Source organism: Oncorhynchus mykiss, chromosome 30, assembly GCF_013265735.2.
Source record: "Oncorhynchus mykiss isolate Arlee chromosome 30, USDA_OmykA_1.1, whole genome shotgun sequence".
In the NCBI taxonomy this organism is placed as follows: Eukaryota; Metazoa; Chordata; class Actinopteri; order Salmoniformes; family Salmonidae; genus Oncorhynchus; species Oncorhynchus mykiss.
This window is the reverse complement of record NC_050570.1, coordinates 8035470-8049708: the sequence shown is the minus strand read 5'-3', so window position 1 is coordinate 8049708 and position 14239 is coordinate 8035470. Positions and strand designations below refer to the sequence as shown.

General features: G+C 41.7%; 1 protein-coding gene across 3 annotated transcripts in view; it reads right to left on the bottom strand.

The window, feature by feature from the left end:
• Nucleotides 1-14239, bottom strand: part of LOC110522717 (unconventional myosin-IXAa) — a 275787-nt gene that overhangs the window by 44359 nt on the left and 217189 nt on the right. For all 3 annotated transcript variants that reach the window (XM_036969517.1, XM_036969516.1, XM_036969518.1), the window contains exons 30-35: nt 12195-12383; nt 11181-11228; nt 10946-11057; nt 9747-9808; nt 9204-9396; nt 1880-2008 (exon numbers count right to left, since the gene is read on the bottom strand). In XM_036969517.1, the coding sequence (XP_036825412.1) occupies nt 1880-2008; nt 9204-9396; nt 9747-9808; nt 10946-11057; nt 11181-11228; nt 12195-12383 (733 nt within the window). The remainder of the gene's footprint in view (nt 1-1879; nt 2009-9203; nt 9397-9746; nt 9809-10945; nt 11058-11180; nt 11229-12194; nt 12384-14239) is intronic.

Sequence of the window (14239 nt, the reverse complement as noted above, 5' to 3'; positions counted from 1 at the left end):
TACATGGTAGAATAAGGCTGTAACGAAAAAGTTAAGAGGTCTGAACAAATCAATTCAAATTTGATTGGTCACATACACATATTTAGCAGATTTTATTGCGGATGTGGCGAAATGGAGTGATGCATCAGATGACTAGGCCTCCACAATCACAAATGAGTAGGGACAGTACAGACTACTAGTCAAAAGTTTGGACACACCTCCTCATTCAAGGGTTTTTATTTGTTTTTGCTATTTTCTACATTGTAGAATAATAGTGAAGACATCAAAACTATGAAAAAACACACATGGAATCATGTAGTAACCCAAAAAATGTTAAACAAATCAAAATATATTTTACATCTTAGTTTCTTCAAAGTAGCCACCCTTTGCCTTTATGACAGCTTTGCACACTCTTGGCATTCTCTCAACCAGCTTCATAAGGAATGCTTTTCCAACAGTCTTGAAGGAGTTCCCACATATGCTGAGCACTTGTTGGCTGCTTTTCATTCACTCTGCAGTCCAACTCATCCCAAACCATCTCAAATGGGTTGAGGTCGGGTGATTGTGGAGGCCAGGTCATCTGATGGAGCACTCCGTCACTCTCCTTGGTCAAGTAGCCCTTACACAGCCTGGAGGTGTGTTTTGGGTCACTGTCCTGTTGATTACAAATTATATTCCCACTAAGAGCAAACCAGATGGGAAGGCGTTTCGCTACAGAATGCTGTGGTAGCCATGCTGGTTAAATGTGCCTTGAATTCTAAATAAATCACTGACAGTGTCACCAACAAAGCACCCCCACACCACCACCTCCATGCTTCATGGTGGGAACCACACATGCGGAGATCATCCGTTCACATACTCTGCGTCTCACAAAGACACAGCGGTTGTAACCCAAAATCTCAAATTTGGACTTATAAGACCCAGGGACAGATTTCCACCAGTCTAATTTACATTGCTCGTGTTTCTTGGCCCAAGCAAGTCTCTTCTTCTTATTGGTGTCCTTTAGTAGTAGTTCCTGTGCAGCAATTTGACCACGAAGGCCTGATTCCCATAGTCTTCTCTGAACAGTTGATGTTGAGATGTGTCTGTTACTTGAACTCTGTGAAGTATTTATTTGAGCTGCAATCTAAGGTGCAGTTAACTCTAATAACCGTATCCTCTGCAGCAGAGGTAACTCTGGGTCTTCCTTTCCTGTGGCGGTCCTCATGAGAGCCAGTTTCATCATAGTTATTGATGGTTTTTGCGACTGCACTTGAAGAAACTTTCAGAGTTCTTGAAATTTTCTGCATTGATTGACCTTCATGTCTCAAAGTAATAATGGACTGTCGTTTCGCTTTGCTTATTTGAGCTGTTCTTGCCATAATATGGACTTGGTCTTTTACCAAATAGGGCTGTCTTCTGTATACCACCCCCCTACCTTGTCACAACACAACTGACTGGCTCAAACGCATTAAGAAGGAAAGAAATTCCACAAATTAACTTTTAACAAAGCACACCTGTTAATTGAAATGCATTCCAGGTGACTACCTCATGAAGCTGGTTGAGAGAATGCCAAGAGTGTACAAAAGCTGTCATCAAGGCAAAGGGTGGCTACTTTGATGAATCTCAAATATAAAATATATTTGGATTTGTTTAACACTTTTTTGAGTTACTATATGATTCCATATGTGTTATTTCATAGTTTTGATGTCTTCACTATTATTCTACAATGTAGAAAGTAGTAAAAAATTTAAAAAAAAAATAAACTTCAATGAGTAGGTTTGTCCAAACTTTTGACTGGTACTGTATATATATATACACCTTGATCTATAAACCACATCTATAAGCCACATTTAGCCATTACTACATAGTAACATTGTAACAGAATAACAAGGTGCATACTTATGACCCCAGCTCTTACCCATTGCCCGGAGGAACTCCTCGTACAGTTCAAAGGTCATCAGAGGGTTGGGCAGGTCACGGAGCCATTGTTTGAGCACGCCGGCGATGACGTGGATGTTGTAGTCGTCCAGGTTCATGCTGCTCACATCTTAAGTAGGACAGGAAGAGAGTAGAAGAGGAAGAGAGTAGGATAGGAAGAGAGTAGGAGAGGAAGAGAGCAGGACAGGAAGAGAGCAGGACAGGAAGAGAGCAGGACAAGAAGAGAGTAGGACAGGAAGAGAGCAGGACAAGAAGAGAGTAGAGGAGGAAGAGAGCAGGACAAGAAGAGAGTAGAGCAGGAAGAGAGTAGAGGAGGAAGAGAGTAGGACAGGAAGAGAGTAGGACAGGAAGAGAGTAGAGCAGGAAGAGAGTAGGACAGGAAGAGAGTAGGACAGGAAGAGAGTAGGACAGGAAGATAGTATGACAGGAAGAGAGTATGACAGGAAGAGAGTAGGACAGGAAGAGAGTAGAGCAGGAAGAGAGTAGGACAGGAAGAGAGCAGGACAGGAAGAGAGCAGGACAAGAAGAGAGTAGAGGAGGAAGAGAGTAGAGGAGGAAGAGAGTAGGACAGGAAGAGAGTAGGACAGGAAGAGAGTAGAGCAGGAAGAGAGTAGGACAGGAAGAGAGTAGGACAGGAAGAGAGTAGGACAGGAAGAGAGTAGGACAGGAAGAGAGTAGAGCAGGAAGAGAGTAGGACAGGAAGAGAGTAGAGCAGGAAGAGAGTATGACAGGAAGAGAGTTGAGCAGGAAGAGAGTATGACAGGAAGAGAGTAGAGGAGGAAGAGAGTAGGACAGGAAGAGAGCAGGACAGAAAGAGAGCAGGACAAGAAGAGAGTAGGACAGGAAGAGAGTATGACAGGAAGAGAGTAGAACAGGAAGAGAGTAGAGCAGGAAGAGAGTATGACAGGAAGAGAGTAGAGCAGGAAGAGAGTAGGAGAGGGAATACTACAGTTAGATTGAACATTACCACTGACACAGTGCTTAAGATCCGGTAGTGTCAATACCGTACAAATGGTGTCATGTCATCTTGTTTTGTACGGAGGGTTGACACTACTATTACAGCCTGTGTCAACAGTCTGTATCCATGCTAGGGAATGCAGTTTCAACACGGTCCTTGCCACCTGTCTCCTCACATTATCTAAACCAATCAGAAACCCTATAGAGCAGGTACCCTGACATTGTCTAAACCAATCAGAAACCCTATAGAGCAGGTACCCTGGCATTATCTAAACCAATCAGAAACCCTATAGAGCAGGTACCCTGACATTATCTAAACCAATCAGAAACCCTATAGAGCAGATACCCTGACATTATCTAAACCAATCAGAGGTGGGGCCAGAACATAGTTGCAAATAATTTGTAGACTGCAAATTGACCGCAAGAATCCCAAACAGATATAGTATTTGAAATAAATAGAATAATTTCAAACATGAATTACATTGGGATATGATCACGTTTGCCATTCTATTTATGAGTGGGTATACTTGGGAACATATTTCCTTATGAAATTAAAACCCCATTGAGCTGATTTCCTGGTTCTCTTACAGTCATATGTCCAACAACGAATCTAAAAGAAAAAGCCATATCTCAAACTGGCCAATAAAAAGAAAAGATTAAGATGGGCAAAAGAATACAGACACTGGATAGATGAACTCTGCCTAGAAGGCCAGCATCCCAGAGTCGCTTCTTCACTGTTGAAGATGAGACTGGTGTTTTGCGGGGACTATTTAATGAAGCTGCCAGTTGAGGACTGGCAGCTCTACTCTAGACACTCTACTCCCCTCTTGCTCAGTTGTGCACCGGGCCTCCCACTGCTCTTTCTATTCTGGTTAGAGCCAGTTTGCAAAAAAAAGTAACAGTCAGTATCGAGGGAGGCCACCAGCTGCATTAAGTACTGCAGTGCATCTCCTCCTCATGGACTGCACCAGATTTGCCAGTTATTGCTGTGAGATGTTACTCCACTCTTCCACCAAGGCGCCTGCAAGTTCCTGGACATTTCTGGGGGGAAATGGCCCTAGCCCTCACCCTCCGAGGCAACAGGTCCCAGACGTGCTCAATGGGATTGAGATCCGGGCTCTCGCTGGCCATGGCAGAACACTGACATTCCTGTCTTGCAGGAAATCACGCGCAGAACGAGCAGTATGGCTTCTGGCATTGTCATGCTGGAAGGTCATGTCAGGATGAGCAGGAAGGGTACCACATGAGGGAGGAGGATGTCTTCCCTGTAACGCACAGCATTGAGATTGCCTGCAATGATAACAAGCTCAGTCCGATGATGCTGTGACACACCGCCCCAGACCATGACGGACCCTCCACCTCCAAATCGATCCCGCTCCAGAGTACAGGCCTCGGTGGAACGCTCATTCCTTTTACGATAAACACGAATCCGACCATCACCCCTGGTGAGACAAAACCGCGACTCGTCAGTGAAGAGCAGTTTTTGCCAGTCCTGTCTGGTCCAGCGATGGTGGGTTGGTGCCCATAGGCAACGTTGTTGTCGCTGATGTAAGGCAGGTCCTCACCAGACAACAGGCCTACAAGCCCCCAGTCCAGCCTCTCTCAGCCTACAGTCTGAACACTGATGGAGGGATTGTGCATTCCTGGTGTAACTCGGGCAGTTGTTGTTGCCATCCTATACCTGTCCCGCAGGTGTGATGTTCGGATGTACCGATCCTGTGCAGGTGTTGTTACACGTGGTCTGCCAATGCGAGGATGATCAGCTGTTCATCCGTACTCCCTGTAGCGCTGTCTTAGGCATCTCACAGTACGGACATTGCAATTGTCCTGTATGCCTAAGGCACGTTCATGCAGATGAGCAGGGACCCTGGGCATCTTTTTTTTTGTGTTTTTCAGAGTCAGTAGAAATGCCTATTTAGTGTCCTAAGTTTTCATAACTGTGACCTTAATTGCCTACCATCTGTAAGCTGTTAGCGTCTTAACGACCATTCCACAGGTGCATGTTCATTAATTGTTTATGGTTCATTGAACAAGCATGGGAACAGTGTTTATACCCTTTACAATGAAGATCTGTAAAATTTAGATTTTTATGAATTATCTTTGAAAGACAGGGTCCTGAAAAAGGGACCTTTCTTTTTTTGCTGAGTTTATATATATATATACAGTACCAGACAAAAGTTTGGACATACCTCAATTACCTCGACTAACCGGTGCCCATTGACACTGTACAGGTGTCCCCTGTATATACAGTTGAAGTCGGAAGTTTACATACACTTAGGTTGGAGTCATTAAAACTTGTTTTTCAACCACTCCACAAATTTCTTGTTAAGAAACTATAGTTTTGACAAGTCTGTTAGGACATCTACTTTGTGCATGACACAAGTCATTTTTCTAATTGTTTACAGACAGATTATTTCACTTATAATTCACTGTATCACAATTCCAGTGGGTCAGAAGTTTACATACACTAAGTTGACTGTGCCTTTAAACAGCTTGGAAAATTCCAGAAAATGATGTCATGGCTTTAGAAGCGTCTGATAAGCTAATTGACATAATTTGAGTCAATTGGAGGTGTACCTGTGGATGTATTTCAAGGCCTAGCTTCAAACTCTGTGCCTCTTTGCTTGACATCATGGGAAAATCAAAAGAAATCAGCCAAAATGTTTACTTTTTATTTCTTATTTTTGTATTATTATTTAGGTATTTTTCTTAACTGCATTGTTGGTTAAGGGCTTGTAAGTAAGCATTTCACTGTAAGGTTTTGTATTTATGCACAAATACAATTTGATTTGTGTCACGTTCTGACCTTAGTTATTTTGTTATGTCTTTGTTTTAGTATGGTCAGAGCATGAGTTGGGTGGGTTGTCTATGTTCCTTTTTCTATGTTTTGGGAATTCTGTGTTTGGCCTGGTATGGTTCTCAATCAGAGGCAGCTGTCATTCGTTGTCCCTGATTGAGAACCATACTTAGGTAGCCTGGTTTCACTTTTGAGTTGTGGGTGATATGTTTCCTGTGTCTGTACCATACGGGACTGTTTTGATTTTCGTTTGTTCATTCACGTTGTCATTTTGTATTTTTGTAGTGTTCAGTTTTACATATTAAAATGGACACTTACCACGCTGCACATTGGTCCGACATCTCTTACTCCTCGTCAGAAGAAGAGGACAATCATTACAATTTGACCTACTCATCCAAGGGTTTTTTCTTTATGTTGACTATTTTCTACATTGTAGAATAATAGTGAAGACATCAAAACTATGAAATAACACATATGGAATTACGTAGTAACCCAAAAAGTGTTCAACAAAACAAAATATATTTTATATTGATAACAACTTTGTACACTCTTGGCATTCTCTCAACCAGCTTCATGAGGTAATCACCTGGAATGCATTTCAATTAACAGGTGTGCCTTGTTAAAAGTTCATTTGTGGAATTTCTTTCCTTCTTAATGTGTTTGAGCCAATCCGTTGTTTTGTGACGAGGTCTACAGAAAATATCCCTATTTGGTAAAAAAAACAAGTCCATATGATGGTAAGAACAGTTCAAATAAGCAAAGACAAACTGTGGGGATCAAATAAAATCCCCCAGGGGATTGTGGGACCCTGCTATGGAGTATAGACCAGAGATGGGCAACCTGACGGGCCGCAGTGGCTCGTGGGTATGCGTATCCACATCCATAGCCACACACACAGTCAGAGCTAGAATGTTGGTGGCCCTAAGCAATATTTTGTTGGGCTTGCGAGCAAAAGTTTTAGCGGCCCCACCTCTTGACATCAGATAGAAGACATTGAGGTTTTAGAGTTTATTTCCTGTAGTTCATAACATTTAGCCATGGAGCAGAGAAATGTTTGCAGTTTTTGTAAATGATATCTGAGTGAGAAGAACTAACAAAAGCAATGGGAGACCCACTGGTTACTACAAGTTTAGATAGCTGGCAACTAGACTAAATTACCAAGCTAGACTAAATTACCAAGCTAGACTAAATTACCAAGATAGACTAAATTACCAAACTAGACTAAATTACCAAACTAGACTAAATGACCAAACTAGACTAAATGACCAAGCTAGACTAAATGACCAAGCTAGACTAAATGACCAAGCTAGACTAAATGACCAAGCTAGACTAAATGACCAAGCTAGACTAAATGACCAAGCTACACTAAATGACCAAGCTAGACAAAATGACCAAGCTAGACAAAATGACCAAGCTAGACTAAATGACCAAGCTAGACTAAATGACCAATCTAGACAAAATTATCAATCTAGACTAAATGACCAAGCTAGACTAAATGACCAAGCTAGACTAAATGACCAAGCTAGACTAAATGACCAAGCTAGACAAAATGACCAAGCTAGACAAAATGACCAAGCTAGACTAAATGACCAAGCTAGACAAAATGACCAAGCTAGACTAAATTACCGAGCTAGACTAAATTACCGAGCAAGACTAAATTACCGAGCTAGACTAAATTACCAATCTAGACTAAATTACCAAACTACACTAAATTACCAAGCTAGACTAAATGACCAAACTAGACAAAATGACCAAGCTAGACTAAATTACCAAACTACACTAAATTACCAAGCTAGACTAAATTACCAAGCTAGACTAAATTACCAAGCTAGACTAAATTACCAAACTAGACTAAATTACCAAACTAGACTAAATTACCAATCTAGACTAAATTACCAATCTAGACTAAATTACCAATCTAGACTAAATGACCAAGCTAGACAAAATGACCAAGCTAGACAAAATGACCAAGCTAGACTAAATGACCAAGCTAGACTAAATGACCAAGCTAGACTAAATGACCAATCTAGACTAAATGACCAAGCTAGACTAAATGACCAATCTAGACTAAATGAGCAATCTAGACAAAATTGCCAATCTAGACAAAATTATCAATCTAGACTAAATTATCAATCTAGACAAAATGACCAAGCTAGACTAAATTACCGAGCAAGACTAAATTACCGAGCTAGACTAAATTACCGAGCTAGACTAAATTACCGAGCAAGACTAAATTACCAAGCTAGACTAAATTACCAAGCTAGACTAAATTACCAAACTACACTAAATTACCAAGCTAGACTAAATTACCAAGCTAGACTAAATTACCAAGCTAGACTAAATTACCAAGCTAGACTAAATTACCAAGCTAGACTAAATTACCAAGCTAGACTAAATTACCAAGCTAGACTAAATGACCAATCTAGACTAAATTACCAAGCTAGACTAAATGACCAATCTAGACTAAATGACCAAGCTAGACAAAATGACCAAGCTAGACTAAATGACCAAGCTAGACAAAATGACCAAGCTAGACTAAATGACCAAGCTAGACTAAATGACCAATCTAGACAAAATGACCAAGCTAGACTAAATGACCAAGCTAGACTAAATGACCAAGCTAGACTAAATGACCAAGCTAGACTAAATGACCAATCTAGACAAAATGACCAAGCTAGACTAAATGACCAAGCTAGACAAAATGACCAAGCTAGACTAAATGACCAAGCTAGACAAAATGACCAAGCTAGACTAAATGACCAAGCTAGACTAAATGACCAATCTAGACTAAATGACCAAGCTAGACAAAATGACCAAGCTAGACTAAATGACCAAGCTAGACAAAATGACCAAGCTAGACTAAATGACCAAGCTAGACTAAATGACCAATCTAGACTAAATTGCCAATCTAGACAAAATTATCAATCTAGACAAAATTACCAAACTAGACTAAATCACCAAAATAGACTAAATTACCAAACTAGACTAAATTACCAAACTAGACTAAATTACCAAGCTAGACTAAATGACCAATCTAGACTAAATTGCCAATCTAGACAAAATTATCAATCTAGACAAAATTACCAAACTAGACAAAATGACCAAGATAGACTAAATTACCAAGCTAGACTAAATTACCAAGCTAGACTAAATTACCAAGCTAGACTAAATTACCAAACTAGACTAAATTACCAAACTAGACTAAATGACCAAACTAGACTAAATTACCAAACTACACTAAATTACCAAACTACACTAAATTACCAAGCTAGACTAAATTACCAAACTACACTAAATTACCAAGCTAGACTAAATTACCAAGCTAGACTAAATTACCAATCTAAAAAATGTCAGCTGACATGGACTAATTGATTGACATTTCGAAATTGCACCTTTTGTATTCTAGTATTCTAACCTTCAACAGGAAGTTGAGACCCCGGGGAGGAGGGACTGATCCGAGGGCCATCCCTGGTATAGACAGTTCTTTGACCATATCTCTGCTATCCCTCCCTGGTCTACTTTAACTGGTGTAGTACCCTGCCAATCATACCTGTGTCCAGCCCCTGCCGCAGCTCTTTGATCTTATTGGTGGAGCCAGACTTCCTGAAGATGCCCTCCGTGTAGAGGCCGTGCATCTCGATGTAGTTGATGAGCTTCTCCACCACCAGGGGCACGGTCCTCTCCTCGCTGGTCAGACGAGACACCTCCACGCCAAACTGCCTGGACGACAGCTCCAGGTCGTACTGATAGAGAAAAACACAAACGCGGATGGAAGGACGGACACACATGTACATCGCAAACACAGACGCGCAGACGGACGGACGGACAGAAGTGACAAGCACAGACAGACCAACATATAACATGGAGGTACAGAGAGAGAGAGAAAATTGTGGTGTAACATATTTCATGGGCATTTGCAACTGCAAATGTAAACACTCCAACATCCGTTATTAGGAATGTAAGAAAAGCCATCGAGCGAATAGTCTCCTCTTTACATCATTGGGAAGAATAACATGGTTTGTTGATCGTTAGCCTCATCCCTCCTTTCCATTGTCAGTAACGTACACTTGCACACTATAAAATAGTATCTTACCTTTTTGCTACATTTGGTGGTCATCCTGGAGCAGCACTTTCTATGGCAGGCGTACCGACACACTGCAGAAGAGGACACAACAGAGACAGAACCATCTGCTAACCTTACACAACGTTCTGAAAACGTTCCGTGTCCAACCCCTGGTCAGTCAACAACCAACAACCTGTATTCCCTAACCTTTCTGCAACATTCCAACAACGTTCCAACATTGTTCAGTGTCCAACCCCTGGGTCAAGAATAGTGCACTAAATATGGAAAAAGTATCTGTTTGGAATCAATAGTTAGAGAGAGTATGGAGGAATGGAATCAATAGTTAGAGAGTATGGAGGAATGTAATCAATAGTTAGAGAGAGTATGGAGGAATGGAATCAATACTTATAGAGAGTTTGGAGGAATGGAATCAATAGTTAGAGAGTATGGAGGAATGTAATCAATAGTTAGAGAGAGTATGGAGGAATGGAATCAATACTTAGAGAGAGTATGGAGGAATGGAATCAATACTTAGAGAGAGTATGGAGGAATGGAATCAATAGTTAGAGAGAGTATGGAGGAATGTAATCAATAGTTAGAGAGTATGGAGGAATGTAATCAATAGTTAGAGAGAGTATGGAGGAATGGAATCAATAGTTAGAGAGAGTATGGAGGAATGGAATCAATAGTTAGAGAGAGTATGGAGGAATGGAATCAATAGTTAGAGAGAGTATGGAGGAATGGAATCAATACTTAGAGAGAGTATGGAGGAATGGAATCAATACTTAGAGAGAGTATGGAGGAATGGAATCAATAGTTAGAGAGAGTATGGAGGAATGGAATGCATATGGAGGACATAACAAGATATAAGATTTATGACAAGAGCTGGAACACCATTTTTTAAATTATTATTATTTAAATAAATATATATATTTAACCTTTATTTAACTAGAACCAATTCTAATTTACAATGACGGCCAAACCCAGACGACGCTGGGCCAATTGTGCGCCGCCCTATGGGACTCCCAATCACGTCCGGATGAGATACAGCCTGGAATCGAACCAGGGAATGGAGTGACGCCTCTTGCACTGAGATGCGGTGCCTTAGACCTCTACGCCAATCTGATTACAGACATTTAAGAGGCAGCACAGTAACAGGACGTGTGAGTGTCAGTGAATCCACGTGTGTGTGTGTGTGTGTGTGTGTGTGTGTGTGTGTGTGTACTCACGTTTGCAGACGCAGGCCCTGTCCATCATCCAGATGAGAGAGGAGCAGTATTCGCAGTAGGTGGGGATACTGTACTGGGTGGACTTGAAGATGTGGCCGTTGTGCTCCTCAACCTGCAGAGGGCGATAGAGGGGCTCAGCTCAGTTTGCCATAAAGATACAGCCAAACATCACATTAGAAACTTAGTGTAGAGATATAGTATAGAATACCCAGTCAAAGAAAGATGGAGGACTCACAATGTCAGGTTCCTTTTTCCTCCTCTTCTTACGTTCTGGTTTGGAGGCCTGAGAGAACAGGAGACAGACGGACAGATCAGTGAGAGAACAGGAGACAGACGGACAGATCAGTGAGAGAACAGGAGACAGACGGACAGATCAGTGAGAGAACAGGAGACAGACAGACAGATCAGTGAGAGAACAGGAGACAGACGCACAGATCAGTGAGAGAACAGGAGACAGACGGACAGATCAGTGAGAGAACAGGAGACAGACGGACAGATCAGTGAGAGAACAGGAGACAGACGGAGAGATCAGTGACAGAACAGGAGACAGACGGACAGATCAGTGAGAGAACAGGAGACAGACGCACAGATCAGTGAGAGAACAGGAGACAGACGGACAGATCAGTGAGAGAACAGGAGACAGACGGAAAGATCAGTGAGAGAATAGGAGACAGACGGAGAGATCAGTGACAGAACAGGAGACAGACGGACAGATCAGTGAGAGAACAGGAGACAGACGGACAGATCAGTGAGAGAACAGGAGACTGACGGACAGATCAGTGAGAGAACAGGAGACAGACAGACATATTTATCCATCTAGCCCCTCACCTCCAACATGCCATACGACTGTTAAGGGATTTCTGAAAAAAGTACAAGCTAAATAAACCACACACACACAGACACAGACACACAGACACAGACACACAGACACACAGACACAGACAGACACAGACAGCCCTACACACAGCCCTACACACAGCCCAAACCCCTCCACCCCTACACACAGCCCAAAACCTTCCACCCCTACACACCCCTACGTAAAGTAGTATGTAAAGACAGAGATAACGATTACAGTATTACTATGTAAAGTAGTATGGAAAGACAGATATAATGATTATAGTATTACTATGTAAAGTAGTATGGAAGACCGAGATAATGATTACACACAGACAGCCCAAACCCTTCCACCCCTACACACACACACACACCCAAACCCTTCCACCCCTACACACACAAGAACCCACACTACCTTGATGATGGTGCCGTCCATGGGCTTGTACTCGGTCATGAACTCATCCAGGAAGACCTTGAAGGTGTTGACCCAGACCTTGACGGGCGACTCGCTCCAGTCCCTCTGTTCCAGCCGCATGCTCTTCTCCAGGATGTGTTCAAACAGGGCGTACAGGTCCTTATAACGGATACTCTTACCGTCATCCATCTGGAGGAGAGGGACAGGGGGAGAAGGAGGAGAGAGGGACAGGAGAGGAGGAGAGAGGGATAGGGAGAGAAGGAGGAGAGAGGGATAGGGGGAGAAGGAGGAGAGAGGGACAGGGGAGGAGGAGGAGAGAGGGATAGGGGGAGAAGGAGGAGAGAGGGATAGGGGGAGAAGGAGGAGAGAGGGATAGGGGGAGAAGGAGGAGAGAGGGATAGGGGGAGAAGGAGGAGAGAGGGACAGGGGGAGAAGGAGGAGAGAGGGACAGGGGGAGAAGGAGGAGAAGGATAGGGGGAGAAGGAGGAGAGAGGGACAGGGGAGGAGGAGGAGAGAGGGACAGGGGGAGAAGGAGAAGAGAGGGATAGGGGGAGAAGGAGGAGAGAGGGATAGGGGGAGAAGGAGGAGAGAGGGACAGGGGGAGAAGGAGGAGAGAGGGACAGGGGGAGAAGGAGGAGAGAGGGATAGGGGGAGAAGAAGGAGAGAGGGGAGGTTAAGAGATATTTGGAAGAAGAGGTATTTGTGGATAGGACCAGCCCATACATGATAATCTAAAGCATTTTGAGATCTAGTGAGAAAGTGCTATAATGTAATTGATTACAGCATTACAATGTAAAGTAGTATGGAAGACAGAGATAATGATTACAGTATTACTATGTAAAGTAGTATGTAAAGACAGAGATAATGATCACAGTATTACTATGTAAAGTAGTATGTAAAGACAGAGATAATGAGTACAGTATTACTATGTAAAGTAGTATTGAAGACAGAGATAATGATTACAGTATTACTATGTACAGCACTTTGAGATATCAGCTGATGTACGAAGGGCTTTATAAATAAATTTGATTTGATTTTGATTTGAGTATTACTATGTAAAGTAGTATGGAAAGACAGAGATAATGAGTACAGTATTACTATGTAAAGTAGTATGGAAAGACAGAGATAATGAGTACAGTATTACTATGTAAAGTAGTATGGAAGACAGAGATAATGATTACAGTATTACTATGGAAAGTAGTATTGAAGACAGAGATAATGATTACAGCGTTACTATGTAAAGTAGTATTGAAGACAGAGATAATGATTACAGTATTACTATGGAAAGTAGTATTGAAGACAGAGGTTAATGATTACAGCGTTACTATGTAAAGTAGTATGGAAGACCGAGATAATGATTACAGTATTACTATGGAAAGTAGTATTGAAGACAGAGGTTAATGATTACAGCGTTACTATGTAAAGTAGTATGGAAGACAGAGATAATGAGTACAGTATTACTATGTAAAGTAGTATTGAAGACAGAGATAATGAGTACAGTATTACTATGTAAAGTAGTATGGAAAGACAGAGATAATGAGTACAGTATTACTATGTAAAGTAGTATGGAAGACAGAGATAATGATTACAGTATTACTATGTAAAGTAGTATGGAAATACAGAGATAATGATTACAGCGTTACTATGTAAAGTAGTATGGAAGACAGAGATAATGATTACAGTATTACTATGTAAAGTAGTATGGAAATACAGAGATAATGATTACAGCGTTACTATGTAAAGTAGTATTGAAGACAGAGATAATGATTACAGTATTACTATGTAAAGTAGTATGGAAGACAGAGATAATGATTACAGTATTACTATGGAAAGTAGTATGGAAAGACAGAGATGAGGAAGGACATGGAAGTAGAAAGGAGGCAAGACTACAGACATTGATTTATGTGCTACAATAGGGTCAGCCACTGTCTGAGGAAAAAGCCTTGTGTGGTCATTGATGGTTGTCATTGGAGTGCCCAGCACCCAAGTGGGAATAGAACCCCTAGTGTGAACCGTAACCATGTACGACGACAATACGCCATGTC